This window comes from Syngnathus leptorhynchus, chromosome 2 (assembly GCF_054491065.1).
Source record: "Syngnathus leptorhynchus isolate UIUO chromosome 2, UIUO_Slep, whole genome shotgun sequence".
In the NCBI taxonomy this organism is placed as follows: Eukaryota; Metazoa; Chordata; class Actinopteri; order Syngnathiformes; family Syngnathidae; genus Syngnathus; species Syngnathus leptorhynchus.
The window spans coordinates 4,438,772-4,452,530 of NC_141196.1; the positions used below are offsets into that span (position 1 = coordinate 4,438,772).

A 13,759-nucleotide genomic window follows, 5' to 3' on the forward strand; every position below is an offset into this window, starting at 1 on the left:
ACGTTGTGTATATGTGTTGGTGTCCCCCAAAATAAAGAGCAGGTAGTCAAATACACATTCTTGACGCATACAAAATGCATAAAGTTATTCGGTACACCTGAAAACTTTTCACTTTCAATTAAGCTTTGGCCATGATTTTTCCCTAGTGAACTGGCCTGTTATCAGGTACACCTGAAAATGGCGGTGTACCTAATGGAGTGTCCGTGTGACGTCACAGACCAAAAAGCCAATCAAAAAGTGGGGATGAGGGCGTGTGTGTGGCACTTTTCACATTCAGTCAAGCTTTGGCCATGATTTTTCCCTAATGAACTGGCCTGTTATTAGGTACACCTGAAAATGGCGGCGTACCTAATGGAGTGTCCGTGTGACGTCACGGATCAACCAGCCAATCAGAAAGTGAGGGTGAGGGCGGGTGTGGCACTTTTCACTTTCAGTTAAACTTTTTCCCTAATTACCTGTAATTAGATACACCTGTGTCCAAGTGACGTCACAGATCAACCAGCCAATCAGAAAGTGGGGGTGAGGGCGGGTGTGGCACTTTTCACTTTCAGTTAAGCTTTGGCCATGATTTTTCCCTAATGAAGTGGCCTGTTATTAGGTACACCTGAAAATGGCGGCGTACCTAATGGTGTGTCCGTGTGACGTCACAGGTCAACCAGCCAATCAGAAAGTGGGGGTGAGGGCAGGTGTGGCACTTTTCACTTTCAGTTAAGCTTTGGCCATTATTTTTCCCTAATGAAGTGGCCTGTTATTAGGTACACCTGAAAATGGCGGCGTACCTAATGGAGTGTCCGTGTGACGTCACGGATCAACCAGCCAATCAGAAAGTGGGGGTGAGGGCGGGTGTGGCACTTTTCACTTTCAGTTAAGCTTTGGCCATTATTTTTCCCTAATGAAGTGGCCTGTTATTAGGTACACCTGAAAATGGCGGCGTACCTAATGGAGTGTCAGTGTGACGTCACGGATCAACCAGCCAATCAGAAAGTGGGGGTGAGGGCGGGTGTGGCACTTTTCATTTTCAATTAAGCTTTGGCCATGATTTTTCCCTAATGAACTGGCCTGGTATTAGGTACATCTCATGGACACTTTAATAGATACACCACACGAGGTAAAAAAAAAAAAAAAGAATAAATAAGGTGTTGCGAACGATTCGGTGAACGATTCTTTTGAACGAATCTTTGGAATAAACTTATTCCAAAGATTCCGTTCACTTAAAAGAACTGGAATGCACATCACTAGCCCATGCTGCACACATCCTCGCTCACTTAGTCGTTTTGTCTCAGATTTCTGCAGGGGGGGTGACCTCAGTTGGTTTTTATATGGTGGCAGCACGCCCCCTGGTGGAAAAGTACACCAATCACAACAACCATACCCAACAAAAGGGAGGGAACCTGTGCTATCATCCGCGTTTGTCCTTGACTACCCAAACCCTGGTTTAAAATCCTAGTTTGAATCCTAACCCTGGTTTGAAATCCTCGTTGGAAACCCTAACCCAAATTTAAAACTCTAACTCGAGTTTAAAACCCTGGTTTGAAATCCTCGTTTGAAACCCTAACCCTAGTTTGAAACCCTAACTCGAGTTTAAAACCCTAGTTTGAAACCCTAACTCTGGTTTAAAACCCTAGTTTGCACCCTAACCCTGGTTTGAAACCCTCATTTGAAACCCTAACCCTAGTTTTAAACCCTTGTTTGAAACCCTAACCTTAGTTTGAAACCCTAGTGTCTTGTGTGTTGCTGTCCATTCAAACACTCGAGACTGCCACAAACAGAAAACAAACAAAAACATATTTGCATATGATTTATTTTACAATATGTACAGGTAAAAAAAGTGATGAGGAAGTCACTTGTCAGTGGTGAGGCGCTTATACACGCTGGCACTGCACAAAAGCTCCTTTCCGTGCAGGTATGAAAGGTCTCGGATCACGCCGGGGAACGAGTACGCGTCCAGGGGAGGACGCAGCGGGAACACCGGCATTAAGCCTGACGTGACGTATGGCGTCATCAAACCGGCCATGTTGGGGGCATTCGCCGACGAGTAGGCCAGGCATAAGGGGTTGATGCCCAAACGAGGGTTCAGCCCGTAAATGCTGTCCCCTATGGCGGATGGCGGCGGAATGTAGAACGGCGCGAACGCCGACTTGGTTCCAGCTGGATCCCGCGCCGGAACGAAAGAAGACCTGAGCGGGCAAGGTGAGGCGGGACCATCGGCTGATTTGAGGCTGTCCCCTTTCCGCAATCTGGCTCTTGACTCCAGAGTGTCGAGTTGTGAGTTCTTGAGTTTGTCCGACTCGCTGCCTGATTCAGGATCTGAGGACGGCCGACGCAGGACCTCGTATTGGTACTTGCTCAGGCGATCGTCTGAAACGGCAAAGAAGGTCTTAAAAGGTCTGGATGTATCCAGGCCATATTCAAATACTTACTACCTGCTACTTTGCATACTCCTTAGGATGACTAAAGTACAAAATGAAATCAGATTGTTTGAATCCTGCAACTTTGTGTTATCAAGACATGTCAAGGAGCCCTTGTGTTTAAAAAAAAAAGAAAATTTCACCGCCCGATATTCTTGAAATTGGCTGTCTGCATTGTCAACTTTCCTTCAACATCTTCTTTAAAAATGACATGACTGGGACTTGCTGACAAGATGTTTTTGTTCCAACTTGTCGCTTTACTTCTATCTTTCGCTAAAAGCAATCATGAGTCGAAGCTGGAAGCTGGGAAAGTTCATTTTCTACACAAACTAGTTCAAAGTTCTGTTCACAAATTTTTAAATCAACTTGTTCATTTCATAGTTCATAATTGAAATGTATTAACTAAGGTCATCATTACAAAACAAAAATGAAATATGCATAGTTCTCAAATTGGACAGCAAGGTTGATCTTTTTAGTAAAAAAAAAAAAAAATGCCTGTATTGTAAGGCTTTTTTATAAAAAGAAGACCAAGGCTTTTTAGTAAAAAAAGAAAAAGACCATACATAGCAAAGCTTTTTTTGGTGAAAAATTGACCATTTATAGTAAGGCTTTTTGTAGTTAAAAAAAATTAAAATAATAAAAAAATATATTTTAATTAGTAAATGAGATGAACAGATTTTTCAGTTTAAAAAAATAATGACCATGTATAGTGAGGTTGTTTTTTTATTATTTAAAAAAACAATTGTAGGGTTGCCAAATCCTTTTTCTCCATCTTAATTAAGCCTAATTTACAGTGTGTTTAGCGGGATTTTATTTTGAAATAGAAGAGAAAACCTAACCAAGGTTAGGATTTCACAAAAGTGAACTCCCATTCAAAACCAGTCATTGGCCCCACAATGAGCACATTCACAAAAACCTTCATGAAGCAAAAATGCGCTACGTTCAGTTCACGTTCACAAATATGAACGGGTTCATGAACTTTCTGTCACTGCCTATAAGTGATTTTAAAACACACACACACACACGCACACACACACATACACACACACACACACACACACACAGCGTAGCTAGAGGGGTGGCCACGGGGACTCTGGACCCCTGGAATATGCTTGGACAGATAATTGACTTTTGGGTGTTTTTCAGGATTTTTTTTTTTTTTGCAGGCCCCCAATATATCCTTGGTCTGCCCCCACCCAGACGAAAGAAATTCTAGCTCCGCCAGTGGCTTAAATAGAAGACAACATTTGTGCAAAGAACATCTCAAAGTGTCGAAATGTACAAAGTTAAATATATGGAACTAAAATGTTTTCAACAAATACAGCATTAAAAAAGTTCAAGTAGTTTTCTTGGAAGCTTTTAAATAAATCCCTTGTTACTCGTGCAGAAGATTTTTTTTTTAACCTGATTTCAGTAGTTTACATGTCAAATATTCAAACTCACCGTCTTTCAAGGCGTCGGTTGGCAACACATCCAAATCTGGCGGGTGGCCGGCGGCAGCACGCACGAAGGGCGGCCCCCCACCGGGGTACAGCATCCGGATGTCACGCGCCTCGCTCTCCTCCTGCGCCTGCTGCCTCCTGAGCGCCACCTGGGCGGCCATGACCCGCTGCCTCTCGGCGATGAGGGTGCACTTGGCGCATACGCAGTCCCGCCAGCGACAAAAGCGTTTGTGGCCCTTCAGCGCCGACACCACGCCGTGGTTGCGGCAGCGGGCGCACTTGGGGGTGCGCGGGTAACCCCGCTCCAGGGACGCCCGTAGGAAGAGGGGGGGCGGCGGAGGACGCAGCAAGTCGTGGGCGCTCAGGCCCAGCGGTCTGGCGCTGCCGTCCATCTTGAGAGAAGTGGACGAGTGGTGCAGGCACACCGGAGCGCAGCCCTTTAAGGCGTCTCCGCAGGTGGTGCTGAATGTAACCTGACACCCCATTGAGGAAGTCCCTCAGTCCCGTCCTCTGCATTGTTACAAAAAAAAACTGAATGCTTATTCTCATGAGGGTCACATGTTAGCTAGTCTATTCCAAATGAGTTTTGATTCAATTTACCTTTCTTTTTCCAGGTATGGCAACTGAGATGAAATTCTCATCTGCAATGGCGACCTGCTTGCAGACAGCAAAGTACGGTCGACCCCTGCAAATCGTGCATTTATTTTCAATAACACTGGTCTAAAAATGGTTTTAATCAAAGATAAAAGTTACGTTTTCAAGAAGCTTTTTTTTTTTTTTGCACTGACTCCAAATCTGCCCTTGTTTTTTTCTCTAGCATATCAGTTTTAATAATAATAACAATAACAACAACAACAATAATAATAATAAATTAAATCAAAAAATAATAATAATTTTGTATTTCTTTATGAACTAAGGGTTAGGTTCAACAACAGATGGGGTTTTTTTCTGAAACCACAAATATTCCTGTTTAGTAGCCTTGTGTGGGGCAAAACCTTTTGAAATGAGCTGGATTCAAATCCTGTCTTAAATGGCGCTTGTGAGCAATCAAACGTCACCATTCGAATTATTTCAACACAACAATGGTGACAAAGCAACCACTCATTAGCTACCTGGTTATTCTGCCCAACCAATTAGCTTGGGGTGAAGAAGAAAGCCTCTGTTTACTAGCCTTGTGTGATTGGTGGAGGACTAATCACACCTTGCCACATGTTTCATTGAAAGTGCGCCACATTCAAAAGTACTCCCCGTTTTCTCCGGTTACAAGCGACAGATTGTCCTGCATTGTGGCTACCTGTTGCTAGGTAAATGCACCCCCCAATCAATTGATCCAAATTAAAAAAAATAAAAAGAGAGATAAGTTAGCCACGCCCGCCAGGCTGTTCCAATGGCAGGAACGACCGGTTTCGGAAGTAACTGAACATTTGCTCGGTATTGCATAAAAAACACAAAAGAACTTTCGGATCAGGAAGATTAATGACACAACTGAGTCACTGCTCTGTGTTAAATTTCAAATCAATATTTGAGGAAAAATGTGAAACAGCACCATCTGCTGTTCAATTGGCAAATTTAGGGGTTTGGCACGGGAACAACGAACATCTGCATGTCAGGCAATTAAGTTTTGCATGAATTATGAACACGTTTATTTTGTACAAATGGGCGATAGCAGCGACCGCTCACCTGTTCCTCGCTTGGACGCCCGTTCCATCCGTCGCCGAGCGGCGGATCTTATCAGGAACAGGCCTGCAACACCTGCACGAAAAACAGTACCTGTACATGCGGTGTTTTATTTTTTTACCCCCAAGCAAAATAATCTGCTGGCACAAAAGACGCTTTGAGATGAAGCCACGCGATTGGCTGGCTGCGGAGATCGTACGAGACGTATCTCGAGCTGGCGTCGCCAGCATTTTCTGGGAAGCAAATGCGGCGGCGGCCTCGCCTTTATCGCGCACTGAATTTGGAGCTTTGAGTAATTCATCTTTGCTTATTTTGCCTTGTAAAAGGATTACTTTTAAAGTTGTTGTATTTTTAATTTCATTCATTTTCACAAATGTTTCTGTTTGGACTCCATACATTTTAAAACTGGACGCCAATTTTTCTTAGAATTGAGAAATTATAGTCCCATATTATTTTGTGTGATGTATTTGGATAGGCTCTGCTAGCCTCGGCTTTTCTTTTATATTATATTTTCATTTAATCTAATTCAATCTATTACCATTCTATTCCCTCCCCCCAAAAAAAGCTAATGACTTCATTTCCTCCTTACTAAGAGGATTTGAGCTTTATCTTCAAATTTGAGTGACTCCCCCCCGCAAAAAAAAACATTCCTTGATCCCCTCTAGCAGGCAGGGTCCCACAAAAAGAGTGGGTGGGCGTACACTCACACCTACTGGGAGAATTGGTTTTACTCCAGCTGTGACCATCTAATCCCCAGTAACACGCCGTCAACTCAACACCCGCATTTATTTGTCCCATTAAGGGCTGCCAAATTTCTGTAAGAATTTGTTTGCAGATTAGCGTTTGGACACTTTTTCTGGTTGATACAGATATCGGCCCACAAGCTCGAGAGAACAAACAAGTTTGACCTTGTTTTACAGCTGAAGAATAAACAAACAAAGTGGTTGTCCCGGTTTACTTATTCTTTCCCCCAGCGTATCGAATTTAAACATCTTCAGTTGACAAACGCACTTTTGTTCGTCCTGTTGCAACTTGATCGCAAGCAATCTCGAGTTAATAATGTGTGAAAATCTTTCAACCGCACCGACTTTGACACAATGCTATCAATGTATTTGTTGTTTTTTTGTTTTTTTTACTCAGTGTAATGACAAGTTTAGCAGTGTAAAAAATACCGTTCAAGCATGGTACTAGTGCAAGAAAATAACAAGTGTAAAAATCAAAATCACTTCTCATTTTTAGATATTTTTGAGGTACTTTGTCCTGCATATCATCCCCTACTGGAAGTGCAACTATGACACGTCTGCCATCAAGTGGTGATTGGTGCTATTACAACTTAAAACTACAGTTGACCCCTACATAATCGCAATTCAGCACCAATAGATTTGCATGTTCATGATTTTTTTCCTTCAATATGTTTTCATACTTTGGATTTTAATTTTTTTATTTTCATTTTTTGGGCGGATTTGTTCCTGCGTTCCCCCACCTTGTTTTTCATGAAAAAATGATAATTAAGATTTTTTTTTTTTGAAGAATTACTGAGCTTTGTTAAATAACAAAACAAAATCAGAAGTGAATTTTGGTTTTAATTAATCAAAGGGACACTTTTGTTCAAAATCAAACCAAAAAAATTCATTTCCCCAAAGCACAAAGAAGCTTTTCAGTTAAACAACTTTCTATTGACATAAAACTCCAAATGTGGCTCTTCTACTTTCTCACATTCGGCAAATAAAACTGGACGCCCAAAAAAAACTCGACCTGAATAGAAGTAACCGGATCAGATAAAGGCCTGTGAACTTGAAGTTTCAGTTCAGTCCACAATGACACAACATCAAACCTGATAAAGACGTTCTCTTTATCTTGTCCTGGGGAAGGAAGTCGTGCTTTGTTGCCACCTGGAGCCTAGCGCTTATTCTTGCTTTGCTCCTCTTTTATCTGGCAACCAGCTTTGTGCTCTCCATATACTCCACATTGCAAATAGACTTCAGTAGTGGCGGGCAGTCTTATCTGTCATCTGTTCTTGTGCCTTCATAGTTTGGAAGAGGGGGTAAGGGGGTGAAAAAATAAAGAAAATTGACATTTTATTCAAATGTAAATCAAATTAAAAGTCATGATTTTTTTCCTCAGGATGTGAGTAGTTTTGGTGTGAAACACTAAACGTTTAATCAGAGTAATAGAAACAGTAATATAAATAGCACTAAAGTCAAGAAAGATTACGCAACATCAAGATTTGTTGACAATTGCATAAAAAACACGGTAAATACAAAAAATATTCTTTACAGTGATGTGATGATTCTTTTAAAATAAATTGAAAAACATACGTGTCATCAAAATTGAATTCTTGTTCATTTTATTTTTCTTGATATTTTATATAAAAAAAAGACGAAATGCAAGAATTCTTGCTGTAACACCGTTATTGTGGTAAGTGGCTGTAAAAAATCGAATTAAAATGATTTCAACAAAAATCTAAAATTACCCCCCCCCCCCCCAAAAAAAAGAATTTATTACGAATAACAAAAACTATAAAAAAAGAATACAAATGATTTTTTGTTATCATTTAAAACCCATCAATGCTGGCACAATACTTTAAAATGAAGTGTGGAAAGTCATTTTCAGTCTTGATTGGCTCATTTTTGTTGGTTGCAGAAAAATATTTGGGGTGAACAAATATGCTGCTAACTATCTTTCCCACTTTTTGTTCCACGCCCAACCTTGGCGGAGGTCTGCCACTCAGCTGTGCATTGTTTATGTTGCAAAACTCACATTGAAAGTGTCAGAAGCGTTTGTTCACATTTGGCGGAACGTTCCGGGGCTTGACGTTGGTGTTTGCAGATGAACACACTTAGCATTAGCATTTCAGTGCATCAAACCGGCACGCATTTGTAGCCTGAAGAAGCCTTTGGCGTCGCCATTGTTCGCTGGCGCTGAGGCGTCGTGGAGCTAAGTGAGGGGCCCCCACGGATACCCGCCAGACCTCGGACCACCGGCCAAGGCGGGAGAGGAAGACATGGAAATCGAGAATAGGGGATCGGAAGATGTGAAACGATTACAATGGCGAACTGCTATTGTTCAACCAGATTCTGGAAACAAAGTGTACATTTAACATTTTCAAAATATGAGAAAATTGTTGCCAACCGAACACAAACAGCAAAATAAATTGGAGAAATTCATCCAAAAAAATGACCTGTATAGTTGGCAATCGTATTTTTGGCAAACGATGTCTGTCGGTTACAAAAAATAATTTTACACCACCTTGAAGCTGAGGTTTTTTTGCTTTCATCAAATATACACAATTGTTAGTTGTCTACTTCAATTGAAGTACACTAAATGCTGACAATATTTTATTTGTGTATACTCCAGAAGTGTTCAAATTAATCGATTAATCGACAACAAATCGATTATCAAATGAATCAGCTTGTATATTTTATTTAGAGCTATTTTGTAACTCAAGATAGTACAAATCTTCTCATTTCAGGCTCACAAAAATAATAATTCTCCGATTTCTCTCGTCCTTCATGGAATCAAATTTATTTCAAAATAAGACATTTGTAAAGATCTGTTTTTACTTTGGAAAACAATGACCAGCAATTCTTCTTGTGTGATATTGCTTAAATGTCATTTAGTTGCTTTGTCATCACTAAATAATACCAAATAATAAAAAATAATTGGTTCGTAATCAGAAATTGCGGGAAAAACATTTTCCTAAATATAATTGAAATCAAATCAATTTATATTTGAATAACCGATGGAATAATGAATCCAGTAGGATAATCGATTCTAACGTTCAATGGTGACCGTTTTGCGTGACCTTTGGATTCAAAGGTGCATTTCCTTGGAAGTATTTGATTTCTCAATGATATTTTTAAGGCATTTCATCAGTGCAACTTGTTTTTATCTTGCGTTGTACACTTTCTCATACCTGTAGGGAAGATGGTTTGCATGGTTACATTGCAGGCAGCCGGTGTTTTGAAAGCGTTTCAAGCCGAGGGATAAGTGCAGTTGGAGTAGATAAGGCCAGACAGTGTCTTAATTGTGTTCTTAACAGATCTCAGGCGCATCCTGGAACAGGCGCGCCTTCTTATCGCAGGCAAGGTGTTGCTAATCTGAGCGTCAATCTCACTAAACTTGACTGCGCAAAGGAACCAGTGCATAAATGTTGAGAAAGAGGGGGGGGGGGGTGGACTTCAAGCTTAAGTCACAACATTTGCCAAAATATGCCCGATTCCAACCATGCAGATCACTTGTATGAAACGGACAAAATTTTCGTTGCGTCCATTTGCCCAACACGTACAACATAGGCCAATTTGAGTCTGTTTGTTTTGTAATCATTTCCACCTCAAGGTACATGTAGCTTTAAAATAGTTTGTCAGCTAATGAGGCGACAAAGCGCTCGTTATAGGGATGGAGTGCTGTGCTGGATGGGAAGGGGACAAAAAGCAACACTGCGGAGGGGCGTTTTGTTTCAATGGGCCACCGCAGGGTGACATCACAGGTCCTCTTAGATGGCCTTTGTATGCCCCGCCCCCCTTTTGCTCCTGTCATTAGGCCCTGATCCCAAAATTAGAAGCCCCAATGAATACCACATTGGGCCAGTAACTTAGAGAGGAAAATACCTGTGGAGGTTCTGGCCACAAGAATGCAACTTTTTTTAATATTATTTCTATATTGTTACATATTATTACATTATATATTACATGAACATACATAATTATTATATTCTATTTTATATTTTTAATTTTATAATTAATTATAATATTTATTTTGATATATCATTATTATTTTATATTTTATTTTATATATTTATTTAAAGATATATGTATTTCAACAAAAGTAATATGCTAGCTTGTGACAACAAACTGTCGAATTTAAGACTAAAAATTTGAGCCTGAGATGAGATGCATGTATGATTTAGCGCAATATCAATGTTAGATGTCGGTATCGTGATACTGCGCTGTCAGTCATTTTTATGCATCTCAGAGACAACTTTACTCGAGAGTCAAAGTGGTCACCAGGTCCTGCACCGTTTCCATTCCATTTCCATTTCCCAGCCCAAATCATCAGGTGGCATTCAATGACACGGCAATACGCAAACACGCAACTCTACTTGTGAACTCGGGCGCACCCCCGCCCCTGGCCATCTAAAAGGTCATGAGAAACATTGCGCTAATCCTTTCGCCGTTCCTGCTCGTCTTCTGAAAGCAAAGGACGGGGGGCTTTTGTTTGTCCCGAACAAAAGCGATGTGGGAGTGAGCAAAGAGTCGGCGCACCAGCACCACCACCTGCAATTAACAGCTTACAGGTCGGCCCTTGGATGACCACACGGAGGAGAGGAAACGTCAAGATTAGCTGGGAAGGAACTTGAAAGACTTTTGTCACACAGTCTTGCTTGGAGGAAAGTTACCCTATACCCGCTGTACTGTGATTGTGGAGGGCGACGGAGGACGGTTTAATCACGCGGCTCACTCAATCATCAACGAGGTCTTTTGTTTGCCTGCCCATATGTTGGATTGGCCTCCATTGACGTGGACATCTGCCCACTTGGCTCTGTGATAATTGGCTGGAAATAGAGCTTTTTGCCCGATTAAGATTTAAACGTGCGCTTACGAATCTCTGCTAAATGTATCGCGATATTTTGCCCACATTGATGACAACATCCCGATAGAGTGATAACGTTGTACGAATTTGTGTAAACGGTAGAGACGCATCATCGACATACTGAGGAGGAAGAGAAGCATGGCAGATCATGGATGCATCCATGCAGTATGAGGGCCCATGGGTGGTGGATCATTTGTCAACCCACACAGGAGGCATGCTGGTAGCACACACACACACACACACACACACACACACACACACACACACACACACACACACACACACACACACACACACACACACACCTCATTTCAGTGGGGGGGCACCGGGTGGAAAGCACGGGAGGATGTAGGCCCAAGCCGAGCGTGACGCCCCTTCACTTACCAAAAGTGGAACAAAATGGAGAGGGATGAAGATCACGCGGGGGGGGGGGGGGAAAGCAGTCTGAATTTAACAAACTTTCCATGTACAAAAGATTTTAAAAAAATGAATACAAAGAAGTTGACATAAAACATAACGGTAGTCAAATAATGTCTCATGCATCAGTTTGTGGACCAAAATAATTTCCACCAATGCATGATTGCACAACTTGTTTCTGCTTCCCTCAAGTGGCCAACATGAATATTGCAACTTAAATTGTAGTTGTCACTACAGCCGGTTTATATATGTGAATTACTGGACTTACTAAAACCAACCATCAACCCTAACCAGAAACACAAGCCTCACCCTAAACCTAACCCCTCCCATCTCTTACCCTAAAGTTCAACTCTAACTCAAACCAGTCACAATTATTGTCGGTACTTTTCCTCTGGGTCACTACAAACTGGCATCACGCCAGTCCGAGTTGCCAGCGTGGGATCTGAACTCATTTCTATGCCGGGCACAAACGCAGTTTGAAAAGGCCCTGAGAGGAACAAAAAGAGAGGGCGAAGTGGTGGTGGGGGGGGGCTCAGTTGACTGAGTGCCCCCACACAACAGCCCATCCTTGTCCTCCATTTCTGCTTTGCCGAGAACAGTACCGCAGTGTTCCTGGAGCGAGATTTATCGGCGTACCCTCGCGCTCGGGGCCCGGTAAAGATAAAGGAGCGCATCACGCGAGGGCAGCAGGGGGGCCGCCGACATAGGGGGAGCGAAGCCGGGTGTATATAAACGCAGGTCGACGCACATTCTCGATCCCACGGTCACGCTTGTGCCCCTCACCCGTTGCCCGGACCGCAGTCATGGCGTTCGACGGAACTTGGAAGGTGGAACGCAGTGAGAACTACGACGCCTTCATGGAACAAATGGGTGAGTGTCAAGAACCAGTCGACACACACAAACGTTTGGACCTTTTGAGGTGCACAGACTTGCTTCCGCAAGGGTGAAACGATTACTCAAAGTTGCTCGTGGTTGAGACCTTGCACCGTTACAGGTTTGGGCTTCGGGGACAAGAACTGACTCGTAGCAGATCCCTATTTCGGATACTCTTGGGGGATCTATTTTTGGGCGGGCCGAAGCAGCGCAGGGAGTGTTAGTCGTGTTGCATTTGATATAATTTGATGGCAGGAAGTCAATGTCAGGCCACTCTCACAGCGGCGCAACCCTCCCTTTTATGTAGGCATCAACGTGATGAAGCGCAAACTCGCCGAGCACGACAACCTCAAGATTTGCATCCAGCAGACTGGAAACGATTTCCACATCAAGGAGTCCAGCACCTTCCGCACCAAAGACATCCACTTCACTCTCAGTACTCCCTTCGACTACAGTCTGGCCGATGGCACAGAGGTCTCGGTGAGTGACCTAATCGATTAACTCTTTCACTGCCAGCTCACTACAATGGATCTTTGACGTCTATAGCCGTCAATGGCAGTGAATGACTCAACAACATGTAGTTGTCCTACAGGAATAACAAACTATTGAGGAATTTCTCTACCACTAGTACACGATTACACTTAATACTAGTACATGGACATGAAGAGTATGGATGGAATGCATACTCACTCGGCTGACTGCGAAAGTTGTTTGGCGTTTGTCCATCAGGGAACTTGGGAGATGGAGGGCGAGATGCTGAAAGGCAAATTCACACGCAAGGACAACAACAAGGTGCTGACCACCACCAGGATCCTGCTGGGAGGAGAACTAGTGCAGGTCAGTGGTGTTTAGACACTTTGGAAAGTACCAAGTAAGAAAAGACAATTGCTTCCATGCTGTTTCTAAACTTCCTTTTTCTCCACACCTACAGAGTTACAACTATGAAGGTGTGGATGCCAAGAGGATCTTCAAGAAGCAGTAATTTAGATTTTTTTTTTTTTACCAACTGTAGGTTTCTTTTTCTGTATTTTAGGAAACATAATTGGAACTCAAAGCAATATTCTTAACATTTTCCATCAAATCCATGTAAATGGTTAATTTTTTGCAAATAATTTAAATAAAGTTTATATACGTTTAAAAGTGTTCAGATGCAGTTTTTTTTCATTTGGATGTTTAGATGCCTGTAATTACAGCAACTGTCCACACGAGGCCAACATACGTCTAATATTTTGAATTAAAATTTTAAATGTAATATTCAAAGTTATATTTAAAAATAATAATGGTATTAAACAGTGGTCCAAGTGTAATTGAACTGCTGTTGTTTTTTAATAGTTTAAACAGTGATAAAGC

The 13,759-nt window shown here is 42.0% G+C and overlaps 2 protein-coding genes across 4 annotated transcripts; one reads left to right on the forward strand and one right to left on the reverse strand.

The window, feature by feature from the left end:
• Nucleotides 1–1,793: 1,793 nt before the first annotated feature.
• LOC147060204 (doublesex- and mab-3-related transcription factor A1-like) lies at nt 1,794–5,707 on the reverse strand. Of its 3 annotated transcripts, none has more exons than XM_085903691.1 (4): nt 5,531–5,707; nt 4,451–4,535; nt 3,852–4,360; nt 1,794–2,358 (listed from the first exon to the last, which is right to left on the reverse strand). In XM_085903691.1, exons 3-4 carry the CDS (start codon nt 4,333–4,335, stop codon nt 1,841–1,843), a joined length of 1,002 nt encoding a protein of 333 aa, XP_085759817.1. In that variant the 5' UTR covers nt 4,336–4,360; nt 4,451–4,535; nt 5,531–5,707; the 3' UTR covers nt 1,794–1,840. The 3 variants fall into 3 exon arrangements, with proteins under 3 accessions (XP_085759817.1, XP_085759825.1, XP_085759835.1); XM_085903699.1 differs by lacking the exon at nt 5,531–5,707 and adding an exon at nt 4,963–5,169; XM_085903709.1 differs by lacking the exon at nt 5,531–5,707 and adding an exon at nt 4,846–4,862.
• Nucleotides 5,708–11,927: 6,220 nt separating this feature from the next.
• LOC147060205 (fatty acid-binding protein, intestinal-like) lies at nt 11,928–13,536 on the forward strand. The gene is made up of 4 exons (XM_085903944.1): nt 11,928–12,406; nt 12,717–12,889; nt 13,139–13,246; nt 13,341–13,536. Exons 1-4 carry the CDS (start codon nt 12,340–12,342, stop codon nt 13,389–13,391), a joined length of 399 nt encoding a protein of 132 aa, XP_085760070.1. The 5' UTR covers nt 11,928–12,339; the 3' UTR covers nt 13,392–13,536.
• Nucleotides 13,537–13,759: the final 223 nt, after the last annotated feature.